This window comes from Heptranchias perlo, chromosome 31 (assembly GCF_035084215.1).
Source record: "Heptranchias perlo isolate sHepPer1 chromosome 31, sHepPer1.hap1, whole genome shotgun sequence".
Taxonomy (NCBI): domain Eukaryota; kingdom Metazoa; phylum Chordata; class Chondrichthyes; order Hexanchiformes; family Hexanchidae; genus Heptranchias; species Heptranchias perlo.
The window spans coordinates 12,490,459-12,506,219 of record NC_090355.1 but is presented as its reverse complement, the minus strand read 5'-3'; the positions used below and the strand labels follow the sequence as shown (position 1 = coordinate 12,506,219).

Genomic DNA, 15,761 nt, shown 5'->3' with positions numbered 1-15,761 from the left:
GGATGAAGAAAAAGAGGGGGCCAAGGACAGATTCCGAGGGGACTCCAGAGATAATGCTAGGGGGGGCGGGAAGAGAAATGATTGCAGGAGATTCTCTGGCTACGATTGGATCAGTAAGAGTGGAACCAAGCGAGAGCAGTCCCACTCAGCTGGACAACAGATGATGTGGTTGATCATGTCAAAGGCCGCTGAGAGGTTGAGAAGATCGAGGAGGGCTAGTGCACCAAGGTTACAGTCACAGAGGATGTCATCTGTGACTTTGATTAAGGCCGTTTCAGTGCTGTGACAGTTAGAATCAAAGTATGTCCAGTGTTTTAGCTGTGTGTCAGGACTATCTATACAAATCCTTGATATTTGCTTCGAAATAAATATGCACATTGACATGAAGAATGAATTGTCTAATGGTACATTACATGTGAAATAATTTAACCAGCGCCTGGAGATATAAGGCATTAATACAATCAAATGGGTGCATTATCACAAAAGAGAGATTTGAGCAGACCATCGACATTATCACACTTCACTATTAACAATGGGGAAAGATTGCCTCTGTGCACCAACCTGCAGCCCAAGCACTGCACGTGACTCCTGAGCCACAGCAATCCAGCCCTAGAAGCCCAGTACAATTTTTAATCAGCGCTTGTATTTCTTACTTGCTGATTTCTCCTGTTTTGAACATTATGGAACTGGAAATTTGGACAGTGTTGTTTTGGCAGCACTATTGCCACTTGATAGATCAATCCTAAATCAGAATACTGTGGTCTATTAGTGTCAACAACTTAAGATGTATGCAAATTATAGGAACAAGCATTTAAGTTTAAATCTGTCCAACCACCCCGCAAGCCCCCGACTTCCTGGTACACACCTCTGTGCGTCATGAGGACCAAAGCGTGGACATCCCTACGCTAGGTGCAGCAAAATGGTAAAAGCGATTAAAAAGAACTAGTTTCCAATTATGTCACATGGCATGCACAGAACAAATGTTGTCAATACACATTGACTTAATTGCTTCCAACCATTTTTACAGGGTTGACTATGTTGCAGATATTCATTTGGATGTGACACCTATAGAGTGCAATGCAGGTTCCACAAACTCAACTTATAACAATAGCCCCCATGTTGCTCCCCACCCAGGGAGAATGGAGCTCAGTCTGAGCATGACCAAGCAATAAGAATAATCAGTTTAGAAGGTCCCCAGGTGGTCTTTGGGTTTGCACTCAACCGTGGTTATACAGTAGCGGGTGTGAAGCTAAAGTGATGCAAGACCTGCGGTGTTGATAATCCACACTTCTTGTCTAAATGCATGTAGTGAGCAGTACACAACGCAGTAGTTCTTGTTCCAAAGTCAAAACTGCTTCACTTCAACGCAAGCTACATCATATACCTGGCCTATATTAGAGTTATTCGCCTGGAATTTCCGCTGAGGTTTCTCCAACAGGAGATCAGCAGAACCTCCGGAGAAACGACGGAAATGTCTCAAAACGCAATCTCCTGCCTGCCTAAGTTACGGCAGGAGATCGGGAGAACCCCTTGGAAATTCAGGTCCATTTCCTCTTCAGCAAGTGATCAGATTTCCACTTGGCTTCCCTCACGGATCAGGAGCATGCTAAGCGATATTTGTCAAAGTTTAGCGTTGACTGATTTCTTGCAGGTTTTTAATAGCACTGGAAGGTCTTCTGAAATGGAAAGTGTCACACGGTTATCACCTCTAGCTGGCTGAGATTTGGTTGATTTGTCACGTAAAAGGATTCGTGCAGTGCAAACTGTGCAGTTTGTGCTGAAAACTTAATACAGGCGTTATCCGGGGGACGGTACTTATTTAGCAGCAGCAAATAGCTGAGGTCAATTAATTATCAGGAGGGAGTATTGTGCATGCAAATAGAAAACGTTTTGGATTTTGGTCCAGTTGTATAAAATTAACCAATTAACAGCGTATGTTAGGTTTCTTTTGGATCAGGTGCTTGAGCAAGAATCCAAAACTGAGGCTTCGTTTTCCTGCTCAGGTGGACATAACAAGTATTATTGGTAGAAGAGCAGGGAGCTTTGTTTTGGGGTAATTTTAACTTTTGGTGACAGTGTAAAAAGGACAATATCAGATTGTCCACCCTTTATGCAGCTCTCCCAATTTTCCTTTCCATTGACTTCTGGCGAGATGTTAAACAGGTGGCCAATCCAATATCGCACGTTTACACAATCGCCAAAAGTTAAAAAAAACCCTAGTGTCTTGGTCAACTTTCCTCCCTTATTGTGGGCAACTTAGCCGCTGTGTTTGCCTACAAAGCAACTGTGACTACACTATAAAAGTAATTCATGGTTTGTAAAGCATTTTCACGCTCCTGAGGCGATCAAGCATTATTTAAATGCAAGTTCTGTCTCATTGGAACGTCTCAGTGAACTTACGGTATTCAGAGGCTGGTGGTGTCTTGGCACCGTGGAGATGGTGATGTCAGCAAAAGCATATTACAGGTGTTGTTAAATAAGGAAGTGCAGGGCCCAATTTGAGAGGGATGGGTTTAGCTATACTGAATTTCACCTTATCGTTTGTATCCTTTAGCAGTTAGGAAGGTCCTTGCAGTCCTACTGATAGTGCAACCAGTCAGTAGTAATGGATATTTCCACAGATTTACATCAATGAGAGATATATTTCCCACAAGAGAAGAGGAAAGGAACAAGATGGTTCCTCCTCCCCCACCACCCACCCCTCCATCATTTGCTGCTATGAGATAGGCAACCGAATGGTCTAATAGTGGTCCAACTCTCTTCATAAAGATTTGCTAGGATCAAGTTTCAACCCAAACCTGTACCATGATGTAAGCAGCTTGTGTGCCAAACAACACGGTCACTATTGGTTTACTGTCGGACATGTGGTGCTGGACCAGTCCCCATTTCAAGGTCATACAGGATTCGTGTCACTAAATGTACATCATTAAGGATGTGCCCCTGTAATGTTTTCTAGGAATCCATCAATAACATGATTCGCTGCAGGAAAGATGGAACATGGAACGGCTCCTTGCAGGTCTGCAGTTCAATGAAAGGGGATTGTCCACAGCCTCATCGCCTCAACGCTCATATTAGACTGACCTGCAAAGATGGTTACGGCATAGGTAACGTGCTGAATCAAATAGTGTTAAGGGGATTTTCAAACTCAGGAGTTTTTTCATTGCGATATAATTTTTTGAATTTTGCCTACTGAAGTATCAAAATTGTAAGCTCTCTTGATGGCTTAGTGAGTAAACACATTGCTTGGCCTGACACTGAGCCATACATACAGGAAAGTCCCAGGTTTGATCCCTATTTTGTCATGAATTTGTTTATTTCATCTGAGCAGCATTGAGGGTGATATTGATGGCTATGACATCCCCAGGCAAGAGAGGGGGAAATGTCGGCCAGCATTCCCACTCCTGATTGCTGTGCAGTTATTCCTTCTGTGAAATCTGCATGGACACCAGTTGATGATGGGATCACATTAGGCTGTGTGGGCTGACAAGCAGCCGACCCAAGCTCACTGGCCTTGAAATTCCACAGGAGCACAATTCCAACTGGGTTCACACCAACCCCAAAACTCTGCCACTGATCCTGCCGAAGTTTTGCAATCTGATCTTAGGAATCGAGGCCCTAGTACCAGGCCTGGACCCCCAGGTAAGCCCCACCTCTGTCAGAATCGGACAGGTACACCTGCTGAGACCAGGCATTCCTGTGCCAATGATACCCCACGTCCAGACGGAGGACCTAAGAGTGGGAATTCCCAACTTAGAGTCTCTGCCCCTAACTTCCACCCCCCCTTACATCAACGATCTTGTAGGGCTGGGCAGAGACTGCACTCCCCACAAGGTCATCTCAGAAATTGCATCATGGCACTAGGACCTGGTCTACCCGGTTTGCAACCGTTCCAAAGGACCTCCACTGGACTTATTGTGGAAGTCCACCAGAACAGTCGCCCAACTTTAAGACCACTGTTTAGACTCACATATGAAGAATAGTCACAATGGAAGCTGCTTAATCCACCCAAAACCATAGTCCAACAAGGATCAGCAGCTTTTGGAGGAGGCCAAATCAACAGTATTCTGAAATGTATTGATATTGAAATTGATTTAACTGTGAAATTTATTGATAGTAAAATATGCTATGCCATTATACCATCTCCATGTTATCCATCATTGGATAACACGGAGATGGCATAATGGCATAGCATATTGGCATCGCCATCCAGTGCACCATAGACAGTGGTATGATGTTAGTTTGTGCTTGCAATTCATCGCGTAGCAGATTCCCAGCCTCATTAGGTCATCGGGGAGAGACAAGTTGCAGGAGGCCAAGTACTTTCCAGTGGGAAAGGAGGGAAACAAAAAAACAGATCAAGACACCAATCATCTTAATCTACTCTTCCCAGACGGGTAGGCAGAGCAGAGGTCCTTTGCCTACCTGGTCAGTTAGGGAACGATGCAGACAGAGTGGACCGAAGGGAAAGAAAGACTCAATACCTGACGTGAATTCAATTGTACCCTAATATTAAAGAGGACACTGACCCATTATTTTTATAACTGGCATGCATTTGACACCATTCACACACTGCTTCCCAGGTAACATTTTATATATCATAATACCTTGCCATGCCTCAATCTGGGAAAAAAATTCTTAGCAGTTGCTTAAATTTTAGTCCTGAATATACCATGTATTTTATTGTTTTATTTCTAAAATAATTTCCAGAAGTTTTGCACAATTACAGAATGCAGCGTGTACAGCTACGTGTGGGAAAAAACATTGACATTTGGCAATCTCAAACAAATATTTTCTCTCAAGATTCCCTGTTTTGTGCCACGCATTAAAGTTGCAGCATTCCTTTCCAAATGAACCTGTGACCCAATTTAAGAAAATTAAAAACCTGTCAGCCAGTAATTTTTTGATGAAACGTCATTAAGAAAAATCAGTCTGAATACATATAGGTCAGGGTCGAGTTTGAAAGTTTTAAGTATGACAGGAATGGCCTGAAATACCATTGGGTTTAGTGTCAAGTCTTATAAAATTTATTATTTTTTTTACATCATAAAATTAAAACAAGACTTGAGGCATTCCTGTCGCCATAAACAGGACTTAATTTCAGTGCTTGCCTCGACTATTATAATACTGCTCGAGTGAGAAGAGGTACAAAGATGGTTTTTTGGCACTTTATAATCATCTAAACCACAACATGCCTCTATTTATGAGTTACAAGAACTAGAGTATAAAGTCACCTCGCTGACCTTTGACTAGATCATAACCTGACCTTACACATCCCAACCTTGGAATAACCTTTCATTATAGATCAAAACCTTATTTAAAAAACAAAGTTTAGCTTCGATATTTAAAATCTCGTTTCCTAGCTTTTGGATGGGACTATCAATCCGTTCTACTGATGCGAATGCAGAGAGCATAACGCTGGAAAGCAAACGCAGCCTTCGGCCTCTTTAGGCTTTCAGACGGGTGAATCTGTACGTTTATTGCCTGCTCTTCAGCTCTGTCTGTGCCCTGGGTGCGATATAAAAAAAGCCCGTAACAATCTTCTGGTTTGTTTAAGCAAAGGGCACCGTGCAACCTGTAAATTCTGACATAAATGGCACCCTGCCCTGTTAAACACTCAGCCCCGATGGAACTGCCTTGATCTTCCGACACTCAAGTCATTGGAGCACACTCTCTAAAGGTTTAAAATTAATTAGTATAAAATACGGTGGTGAGTTCGAGGGCAATCCTGTCTCTACTGTTTATTCAGGCATGACTGATGTCTGATTAGTTAAGGAGAGAGGAGGGGAGAGAGAGAGACAGACAGACAGATTAGTATGTGAGTGAGGGATTGTGGAGCTATCCATAGTGCTTAAATATCTTTGCCCCCATCAATTATGGAACTGCTGGGTTCTGTGGAATGTAGTGTGTGCTGTCAGAACGTGAAGGAATCCCATTGCAACATTCTGCCTTGCAGAAATGTATTATAGATGTTACCATTGGAAGAAAAATAATAAATGAATCCAAATTTTATTCATTTTTAAAATTATTTTAATACCTCAAAATATATATAATGTACCAAAATACATATAGTAACTAAACATTGATCGAGGGAGCGTCACAATCAGTACTTGTTTTAAAAGTCAAAGAATTAAGGTTCCTTTTTCTATAATTTTCTTTTCCCCATTTGTTTTTTTATTTAAGTATACTTTCGGATGACATCATGGCAGGACAGGATTGCTTAGGGTGTCTGAGCCCGGCAGTGTTGAAGAGCCGAGTTAATCAGATACAACGAAAAGCAAAATTTACTGACATACTCTCCACTAATGTTAGGGTTATGTGCTGCAACCACGCCCGTCACAAACTGACCATGTTTCAGGTTCAGGTTGCAAACCCTACAAGATTGGAATGCTGAGCATGGAGCAGCCATCTTATCAGATCAGAACATCTACTGGGAGCTCTTAAAGAGAGAGTCCACTCTTTTTAAACAAGAAATTAAAAAGAATGATGATTAATATTTTTCTATTCACTTTTGCTTAATATATTTTTCGATGAGTGCCGAAAGCATCATCAGGAGAACTGGTTTGAACAAGTTACTGAGCCGGACTGTGTGAAGGTGCTGAATTGATAGGCACGGTTGAAACAGTGTGTTGCTGAGGTTAATAACCGTTTCTCGGTTAATGCTAAATCAGTTCTCTTACACACAATTGAACTCAGAAACTCCTGTAAGGTAGTTATGCCCAATCAAGTGTAGGGTTTTAAATAGGGGGCAATTTAATAGGGAACACCCTTGACTGCATTTCACATACAACTTAGAACATGCTCCTACTGAGTCTGTCGTTAGCCTAGTCACAAAGTTATAACCTATTAAGTCAACCATTATTAGCAGTTTCACACAAAGACGCATACATTCCTTTTCAACATGACTACCTAGATATACTTTGACTAGAAATATACCATCTGAAAATGAACATATTTTAGACTGCCCTCTGCAATTTTTCCTGCTTGTTAAAGTCCTTCTACGTGCTCACTCAGAGAAGCTTTGGGCTAAAATTGCAACATGTGATGTTCACGTATGGGTACATTGAGACCGTATGAAAATCCTCCTACTAGAATTTACACACATACAGGAAACTGATAAAAATACACAGGTTAGCATCTTTGTTAAAATAGCAGTCAGATTTTAACCCATATGTATGCTAATATAGCAAAGCACAATCTTACCCCATTTGATTTTAACCATACTTCAAAGAATGCTTCTCTTATCTCCCAGCATTGTATTTGAAAGACATCTATAAAATTACAAAAAAAAACAGAAATCAGGGTAGCACAGGGACAAGTAGATTCTCACTAAATATGTTTATTTTTTTAATTCCCTTTCAGGTGCAGAATGTACCCCTTCCTGTTTGTCCCTTCAAAGTGACCCTGTCATTTTACCTAGCAACATGACCTCAGCCAATGTGGAGTATTGGATGAGCCCTCCGAAGGCAAAGGTTGGTTTAAAATAATGTTAATAAAACTGCTTTTTGAGAAATTACTTTGCCCAATTTTCAGGCAGCACAATTCCTAGTCAGCAAGTCCACCATATTGGATCACATTGGACATTGTTCACACTGCAGGAGATGATGCTTTCACTGCAATACAAACGTTATCAGTGCAGTTTTTATATTCTCTTATAGTAAGAATAAGAAATTTGCAGCAACATATGCGATCAGAAGTGCAATGAAATAATTGTGTTGATAACTGTGACCTTGCTGACTTCTCTGTGTACAACAAACGTGTCTTCTGGAGAAATGTCACCATGCCAATGCCGTCTTCTAAAACATGGACACCACTGGGGCAAGGGATAAAATCAGATGATAATTTTCCCCCCAGAGGCTGGTACAATGACAGACTTGATACCATTCAATGGGTCTCAAGTGATTAAATGAGAAATATTACACAGTGGACTATATCCAAGCATTGTTGTGAACACACCAACAGCTATCTGGTTATACAGTTTACTATGGAGCCAGAGCTGACTGTATAACCAGCAGTCATTGGGAGTCTAGTAGTCCATTTTAGCTTATAAGATATCTGCATTATTGATTTTATATAACGAATGTATATTTTTAATGATATATAAAGCAGAATTAGAGAAACAAAAAGACCCATGAAACAATTCTTACTTTACATGCTTTAGAAACAAACATGGTTATTTGTAAAAATACTGAGCAGCCGTCAAGGGAGTAATCTGGTGGAATTAATGGTAATGGCCTAGTGGGTACAACACAACATTTTTACTAGAATCCTCCATAAGCCAAAGACAACACAACAAAACTTCACTCCGCATAAGACGGTTGAAGGTCCAATCCCATTCTAGCTTGACCCTCCACTAGAAGCTGAGTTTCAGCATGTTTGACTGGGTCATCTGGCAAACGGGGTTGACCAATGAACGCTGTCGACACTTTCAGCAGATATATCCACAAGCTTACCTCAAGGGATACATGTTTAAAAAAACCTCAGTAACCAAAACTTACACCTTTGGAGGACATCCATGTTTGAAGTGCCGGATAAAATGAGAGATTCCATGGCTTATGGAGGATTCTTGTAAAAATGTGGGTTTGGTGACTTACAATTTTTCCGATCTCAGACCACAGTTGCATTACTATATAAATATATATGATTACAGATATGGATCATCTGTGATGTTGCCTATGGCAAGTTGGAGGGCATGGTAGAAGTTTGTGAAGCAACTGGATAGTGGGGGAGTGTTTTTTGGTTTAGATGTCCCAGGAATCTATCAGAAAAGCTGATTTCTTATTTCGGAGACATTTAAAGTGTAATGTATGATAAACACAAAACTTTTGATACATTATAGATTTTAGATAAGCAAAGTACAGGTAACATTGTTTGTTCTATAATGAAAGCCCTGCAATGCAGTGGCAGAAGACGGTTAATTCACTATTGGGAAATTTGTCAACAAGTTGCAAGGTTGATAAACTAGATGTTTGCAATAGTCGAAGACTACTTGTTCTTGCATGGTGTCATTGAACCACAGGCACCAATCATTGATCCAGTAGTCGGCTTCTGGTTGCGACAGATGTCAATCTTTAAGTTTTGAACTTTGATTTATTGCAGCAAAATACTGCTCTCTCAGACTTTTGATGCAGGATTGTGGTGCTCAGGCAACAACTTGCATCATGCGCTGTAAGGGAGTAATTTACGAGTTGGTGCACTGCACCAAATCACTTGGCCAAATAATCACGAGACACAAGGCATTCCGGAAATGTTCCTCCGTTAGATATTTGTCAATAAATGTTGACAAAGCATCAACTCCTATGTAAACAGGCTGGAATACAAACCCTTTTTTTTCTCTTACCCGTTATGCTGACTTGATAAGTCAGAGCAAGTCATCGCCAACCCTAGAATGAACTGATTCTGTGTAAGCAAATCCATTGTGACCATGTGACAGAACAAGAGCGTCCACCAGCCCAATAACCACACTTCCAAGTATTTACAGATATCCGTCAAGGAACGAGAAAGCAATTGTGTGTTGATGCAGCCTTTTAGCCACATAATACAATATTCTTGTACACACGGGGGGAAAAGATGCACCACTTAGACCCATAAATAAGCTTAAAAGATATTACTGTCTGCCTGTGCCACAACCTCAGTTTTAATGATACATCAGGTTGGATGAGAAGGGGTTTTGAAGCAACTCAAATGAAAAGTAGTTAATCATAATTGCATCTGATGACAGGACCATCCCTGTCAGGACAGACTACCTGCATTTGTGTCTCCAAATTATGTACAGATAGCTGACTTTCTGTATTTTCCTCCTGCCTAGTACTTCAGTTAATCCCACTTCTTGAACTATGCATAATTATTAAATATATATATATACATATTTTTCATTAACTTTGAAGACCAGTGGATTTACAGAAAGCGAGACAGCCACCATTTGTTTCATTGGCCTGGCCTGTAATTCTACAATTCAGATGTTTAATTAAAATCCTCTTCTTCCGTCATTATACTGTATTGCCCCTGACTCGAGCAAGCGCTGCAGGCTAGAAGATAATAAACTTGATTGACAATGAACTCTCCTTCTGGTCCAGGGCTCCCCCTAAGGACTGTTTTGGGTCCCGTATCTTTTATTGACCTTAAGTGCCTAAGCCATTTACATCAATGGTAGAAAATCTGTACCTTCTTAAAAAAAAATCATCTCTAATTAGACTATTCCTTTGATGTAAATAGGAAGTCGTTGAAAAAAAGCTGCATTTTAGTATATACTTTTTAAAAGAGTCCTTGCAATCATTGATAATTACAATGTTGGATGATTTCCAAGTTTGTTATTTCAACACCCAGAGCCTTTAAAAATTCGATTAGATAAGAGCCACAGCAGGGTTCAAATGGTAACACTGAGCTCTCTGAAGGCAGCAGCGAGGTAATTTGATCAGTTGTTGAGATCGCATCAAAGAGGAGGTTTCTGCGGTCAAACTCCTCGTTAGTAGAGCAAGATAGTCACCACCAGCTTATAAAGTCTCTTGAACCTTTTTATTTTTTTCTTAAAAATGGAGATTTAAGGGAACTAAATTTCAAATCACATGATATCATCGTCCAAACCTGTGTCCGGGGTTTCCACGCACAAAGTAACGTCAAGTCAATTTATTGAATAAGTCACACATTACACAAACAGAGACAGCTAGAGTCAACTGGGTGGTGGGCATTGGAAGGAATGAAGACCTAGAGAAAGATAAACAGTCAAATGGAGATAGCACAAAAGCCTTTTAATAAATATCAGGTGAGTTTTAAATGGCAGCGTCCTTTAAAAAAACGAAAACTCACTTCCAAAATTGAAGGCAGTTAGCTAGCTATTGATGACATCGGGATTTCCAGAGATGGACATTGCTCTTCGTTTTTCAGTCAGATTTATCCTAAAAATACAATGGAAATTAAGAACGATTAAACAGCATATAATTCATCGCTGCTATAAAATGCTAAACTTTTCAGCACCAAGGAACCCTGGTTGTCATTCAGCTCTTAGGAAGATGTGTATTCTAATGTGAGCTCTTGGATTAAGACTATAACATGTAGTTCAGAGTTTGTACCATCAGTGGTTCAGTCACAGCTTTGATAATGTATGTCTTATGGACACTAGCTGCAGTATTTTGCTGCAAATTGAAGCAATTGCCACCATCTTGCGCAAGTCACAGCATTAGCAAATGAATGGTCTCTGAAGATGCAATGTAGCAGAATATTAAAAGAGGCAACATCTTGTACGAAAGCATGTTTGGCAAACTTCTTCTGCTTGTGAAGGGAATAGAGTTAAAACAGGCAAGCTTTATTGTGACAACATCACACACTAGTAAAGCGATGGTATTTTGAAGCAGCATGTTTGTACCGGAAACTGAAAAAGGGATGTGCAGAACAGTGTTCATAAAAGCGCTGCCCACTTAAGACCACCTGGACTAGGGTCAGACATCACTCCTTATATAAATCATTGTGAAATTTTCCAAACCATTTTATGTCAGCAAATTCAAAAGAAATGGCAATTTAAGAGCATTAGAGAAGCAGATACAGGGTACCAAATGAGCATCTGTATATATTTTAATATTACATAAATTATTCGTCACAGATTTTCTCAGATAACAGCAGACCCCAAACTGATTAAAACCATAAAAAATTAAAACAACGATCATTATGTATCACAAAACAGAAGATATCAGGGATTAATAAATCTAATTTTGGAGGCTCGGGTAATGAGTATAAGTACAGCATTTTTTTGGGGGTATTGGATGTCATCTGAACCCACTGATTACTGTCTTATAATCGTTCCTGGCCATGCTGTCTTATAAATATTTTGAATTCACTCCTAGTTATCCAATGTTGTCAATGTAAAACCATCTGAAGTCTCTAGTTAGATTGCTGCCTTGTAATCACTCCCAAATAACCACTATTATCCATTTAATTCTAACATTCAACATTTTGCTGTATTGTGGTATAGAATGATAGCACCTCACATATCAAATAACTAAACGTACCTTCAATTATGACTGGCCGAGACTGCTAACAGTAGCAGTATCTCATGGGGACGACGTAAGTGAAAGGCCTTTAACAAATCATCACTTAAACTCTGTTTGGTTGGTGAGTCACCTACGACATTGAGGAATCCATGTGACCTTGTTTACCTCTCTGCAGACTGGTACAGTAAATCACCATGTACAAAGCAGCCAGTAGATACTCGGATAATCAAGGCAGACGCCACACTGATAGCAAACTCCTTTTGAGTGCAATTATGACAACTCTTGTTTTATTTTCTCTTCACAGAATATGGTTTGTACAGCAGGACTTAAATGGTACCCACACCCCGAAATGATTCACTGCATTAAATCGTGTGAGGTAAGATCTATCACGCCACGATTGGAGGCGTTCATTGGCAGACTCCAAAAACATCAAGTCTCACCTTGCTTATTGTATTCTTTTATTGGAAAAGGCAAATTTGCTTTGAGTGTTTACAGTTATGCAGGCCGAGGTATATCAGTGATTCTGGGTATTTATTGTTACCCTTATATGAACACCATTCCATAATCCCTCCACAGAAGCTAGAGACAGATTGGCTGAGGCGACTTGGCCTGTGGAAGGTCATCCTACATGCCATCTGCCCACCTGACAGAACAGTTAACATAAACAACAACTGTAACCGCAAACCCAAATCAATTCATCCAACAGGGCAGTGGGGAACCAATTGCTTGTTTGAAACCTTTAATAATATTTCAGTCACCCTCACTTCTACTTGTCTTAATAATGTTAATATACCATGACACTGTACGCATTTGATAATTGCATATTATGTCATCAAGTTAATAGACAATATTTTCTTGTAATCTGATGCTGGAAAAAGCTCTAATATTATACTGTGACATATAAGAACAGGAGGGATATGGAATGAGTTCTTAAAGTTCTATGCCACAAACTCTGTGTGGTGGGTTGAGTGATAGTTTAAAGGAATCTTTTTTTTTAAAAAAAGCAAAACTACAGAACACACAATACAAAGACAAGTAAATGGTTAGCAGTGAGTTTCACGCCATAAATCATTCTCTGGGTTGTGCTGATGCTCAGAATTCAGCTTTTCTATCTCAGTTGTCATCAGTTACATTCTGCGTGTAGCCACACTGGTCTGTACTTTGTTATAAGGTGGGACTGTTTTACTTCTTAAAATGTTGAACACCCTTTTTGAAAATGAGATTGAGATAAAGTTCTTGTCCTTTGATAAGCTTTCCAAACTACCAAATTTTGTATTATAATTGTTCTTGTGACTGTATCCTTGAACAAAATTGCGGTGATACAGAAAGCTATCCGCTAAATCGGCACTCCATCTGCCAGCTTAAACATCCACTCCCTCCACCACTGGCGTACTGTAGCTGCAGTGTACACTAGCTACTGCAGCAACTCACCAAGGTTTCTTTGGCAGCACCTCCCAAACCTACAACCTCCAGCACCTAGAAGGACAAGGACAGTAGGTGCATAGGAACACCACCATCTCCAAGTTCTCCTCCAAGTCACACCCCAAGCTTGGCAGATGGTAGAAAATGGTTTTATGATATTCAAATCCATTTTTCTTCTGTAAATAACAGCAGCAACAAAAACATAGATTTAATAGACGCTTCTCACATAACAGACATCTCAGATAAGTTAACAAGGGGAAAGGTGGACATCAAGCAAGAAGGAAGTTAGATAGGGGGACCAAAGGCTGGTCACGTAGGAAGTTATAGAAGCCAGGAAAAGCATGAAGAAAATTCTAGAGGACAGGGGCTGGATGGCTTACGGATAAGTCAAAGAGGAAGAGAGAACAAACAAAGATCCCAAGTCAGAAGAATGGAGCGTGCAGTTTAGGACATATGGCTGGAGAAGGTTACTTAAATAGGGCTTGCCCTCTGATGCATGGAATGGGAAAAGACCATTTGGTGATGAAGCTCACTCCTTTGATAGACTATGTACAATTTCTCCATTATGCCTAACATATTTAATTACTCAAAGGGTCTTAGACCTTCAGATGTTGTCCAGTGTAGCTCCTGATTATCCGTTTATTTATACTCCTCCATTCATCAATCCTATTTTTCACAGATGGGACTTGCATAGTCCTAAGAAATATCATATTGATATTTATTTATGATAAATATTTATCATAGCACAGGAAATATCATGTTCCATGGAGCATTCAATCATTGCTGGCTTTCACAATCTGCAAAATCCTGAATCCCATTCCAAACCAGATATTTGTCCAGTCTTTTTTTGCACTTGATCATCAAAACTAAATGCTTTCACTGAGACTCTTGCTGCACATATCCACTACTTGAAAAGTTAAAATAAATATTTTTCCAATCTTGTTGAGAGGCTTCTTAATGTTGTACTAGTTCTACATTCATGACCAAATTGAAATAGCCACTTGCACCTTTATTAGCTGTAGCCCTCAGCAGTTTAAAAGTACAGACCAGGTTTTCCTCAATCTTCTTTTCTACAGTGAAAAGAAGTTCAACTGTGAGTCTCCCCTCATAAATTAGAGCACTAAGTAAGCAGAACCATCCCTGTTGTTCTTCTGTGAACCCTTTCCAAAGCATAAATATTCCTTTGACAGTAGGGTATCCACTATTTCCTCTTCTTCCCTGTGAGAAAACTTAGCCTTTTCTTGTCCTCTGCTCAAGTTCAGATCTCCATGTGCAACATTATTGTGACAAATATGAATTACTACACTAATGAATTGTAGTGCTCGACTGCCAGACTTCCCCCCACCGCACCCCCACCCGCCCACCATTTTTCACACTGTACAGATCTCTTTGGGCCATGTGCCTAGAGACTGAGAATACTGTCAGGTGATCTGCAGCCACATCTTTGCCAACTGTTTTCTTTACCCAGCCACTATGAGGCACACAGCAATAGCCCAACAATAACTAACCCACTTTTCCTTCCCCTCCTCACAATAAGGATATATCTGGTCTCCACTGCAGCATCTCTACTGAGCAGCACTACTAATATCAGGAACACTGTGGAATGAGATGAGGGAAAGACAAATAAGAACGTGGGACACTTTGCTCCCTAGTGCTTAATGTGCCGTGTCACCATGCTATCCACAAGCTTATACATTCTTATTCACAGGAGTAGGAGGATAATCAGTTCTCCCTCACAAAACAGACAGGTTTATTCTCTCTTCTAATTCAGCGCAGTTTTATCAGCATATTGACTATTGACTTTGTGCGATGGTGTAAAACAAGTGATAGCGAGTCGACAGCCCGTTTTACATCATTCCTGATTTTTATTTACTTGATTTCAATGGAAATAAAAATTGGGAGAGATGTAAAACAGGCTGCTGACTCACTATCACCCGTTTTATACAAAGTCAAGATTTACCCCGAGGTTTCTTAAACATTATAGCCAGGAAGTTATGCTTTGTGATATTATCATATGAATGCTTATTGCGTCCGTATCAAACACCCCGTCAGCTATTTTAACAGAGGATTAACCTGTTTATTTTAAACATATTAACAGTGCAGTTAAAATCATGAACACCAGAATTTTACTCTAACGTGTTCACTGGTGTCCATGGTGGAAAATTAAATCTCTCAATACTTTGATGGTACTTTTACATCAAAAAGAAAACCTATAGTAATGTAAAGGTACCTTTAATTCATTGAGAGGTTGCTTATCAAGACCTGCGCTGCCTCATTGATTCTCACCCAAATTTAGACCTCTGAATGACATTTCTTCAGCTATGTTACTTGGTTCCACTCCTTCCTCGTAAATCTTCC

The 15,761-nt window shown here is 40.1% G+C and overlaps 1 protein-coding gene across 1 annotated transcript in view; it reads left to right on the top strand.

The window, feature by feature from the left end:
- Positions 1–15,761, top strand: part of LOC137300497 (pappalysin-1-like) — a 249,366-nt gene that overhangs the window by 183,650 nt on the left and 49,955 nt on the right. Inside the window, exons 18-20 of the mRNA XM_067969581.1 lie at positions 2,957–3,104; positions 7,360–7,469; positions 12,286–12,357. Coding sequence (XP_067825682.1) covers positions 2,957–3,104; positions 7,360–7,469; positions 12,286–12,357 — 330 coding nt within the window. The remainder of the gene's footprint in view (positions 1–2,956; positions 3,105–7,359; positions 7,470–12,285; positions 12,358–15,761) is intronic.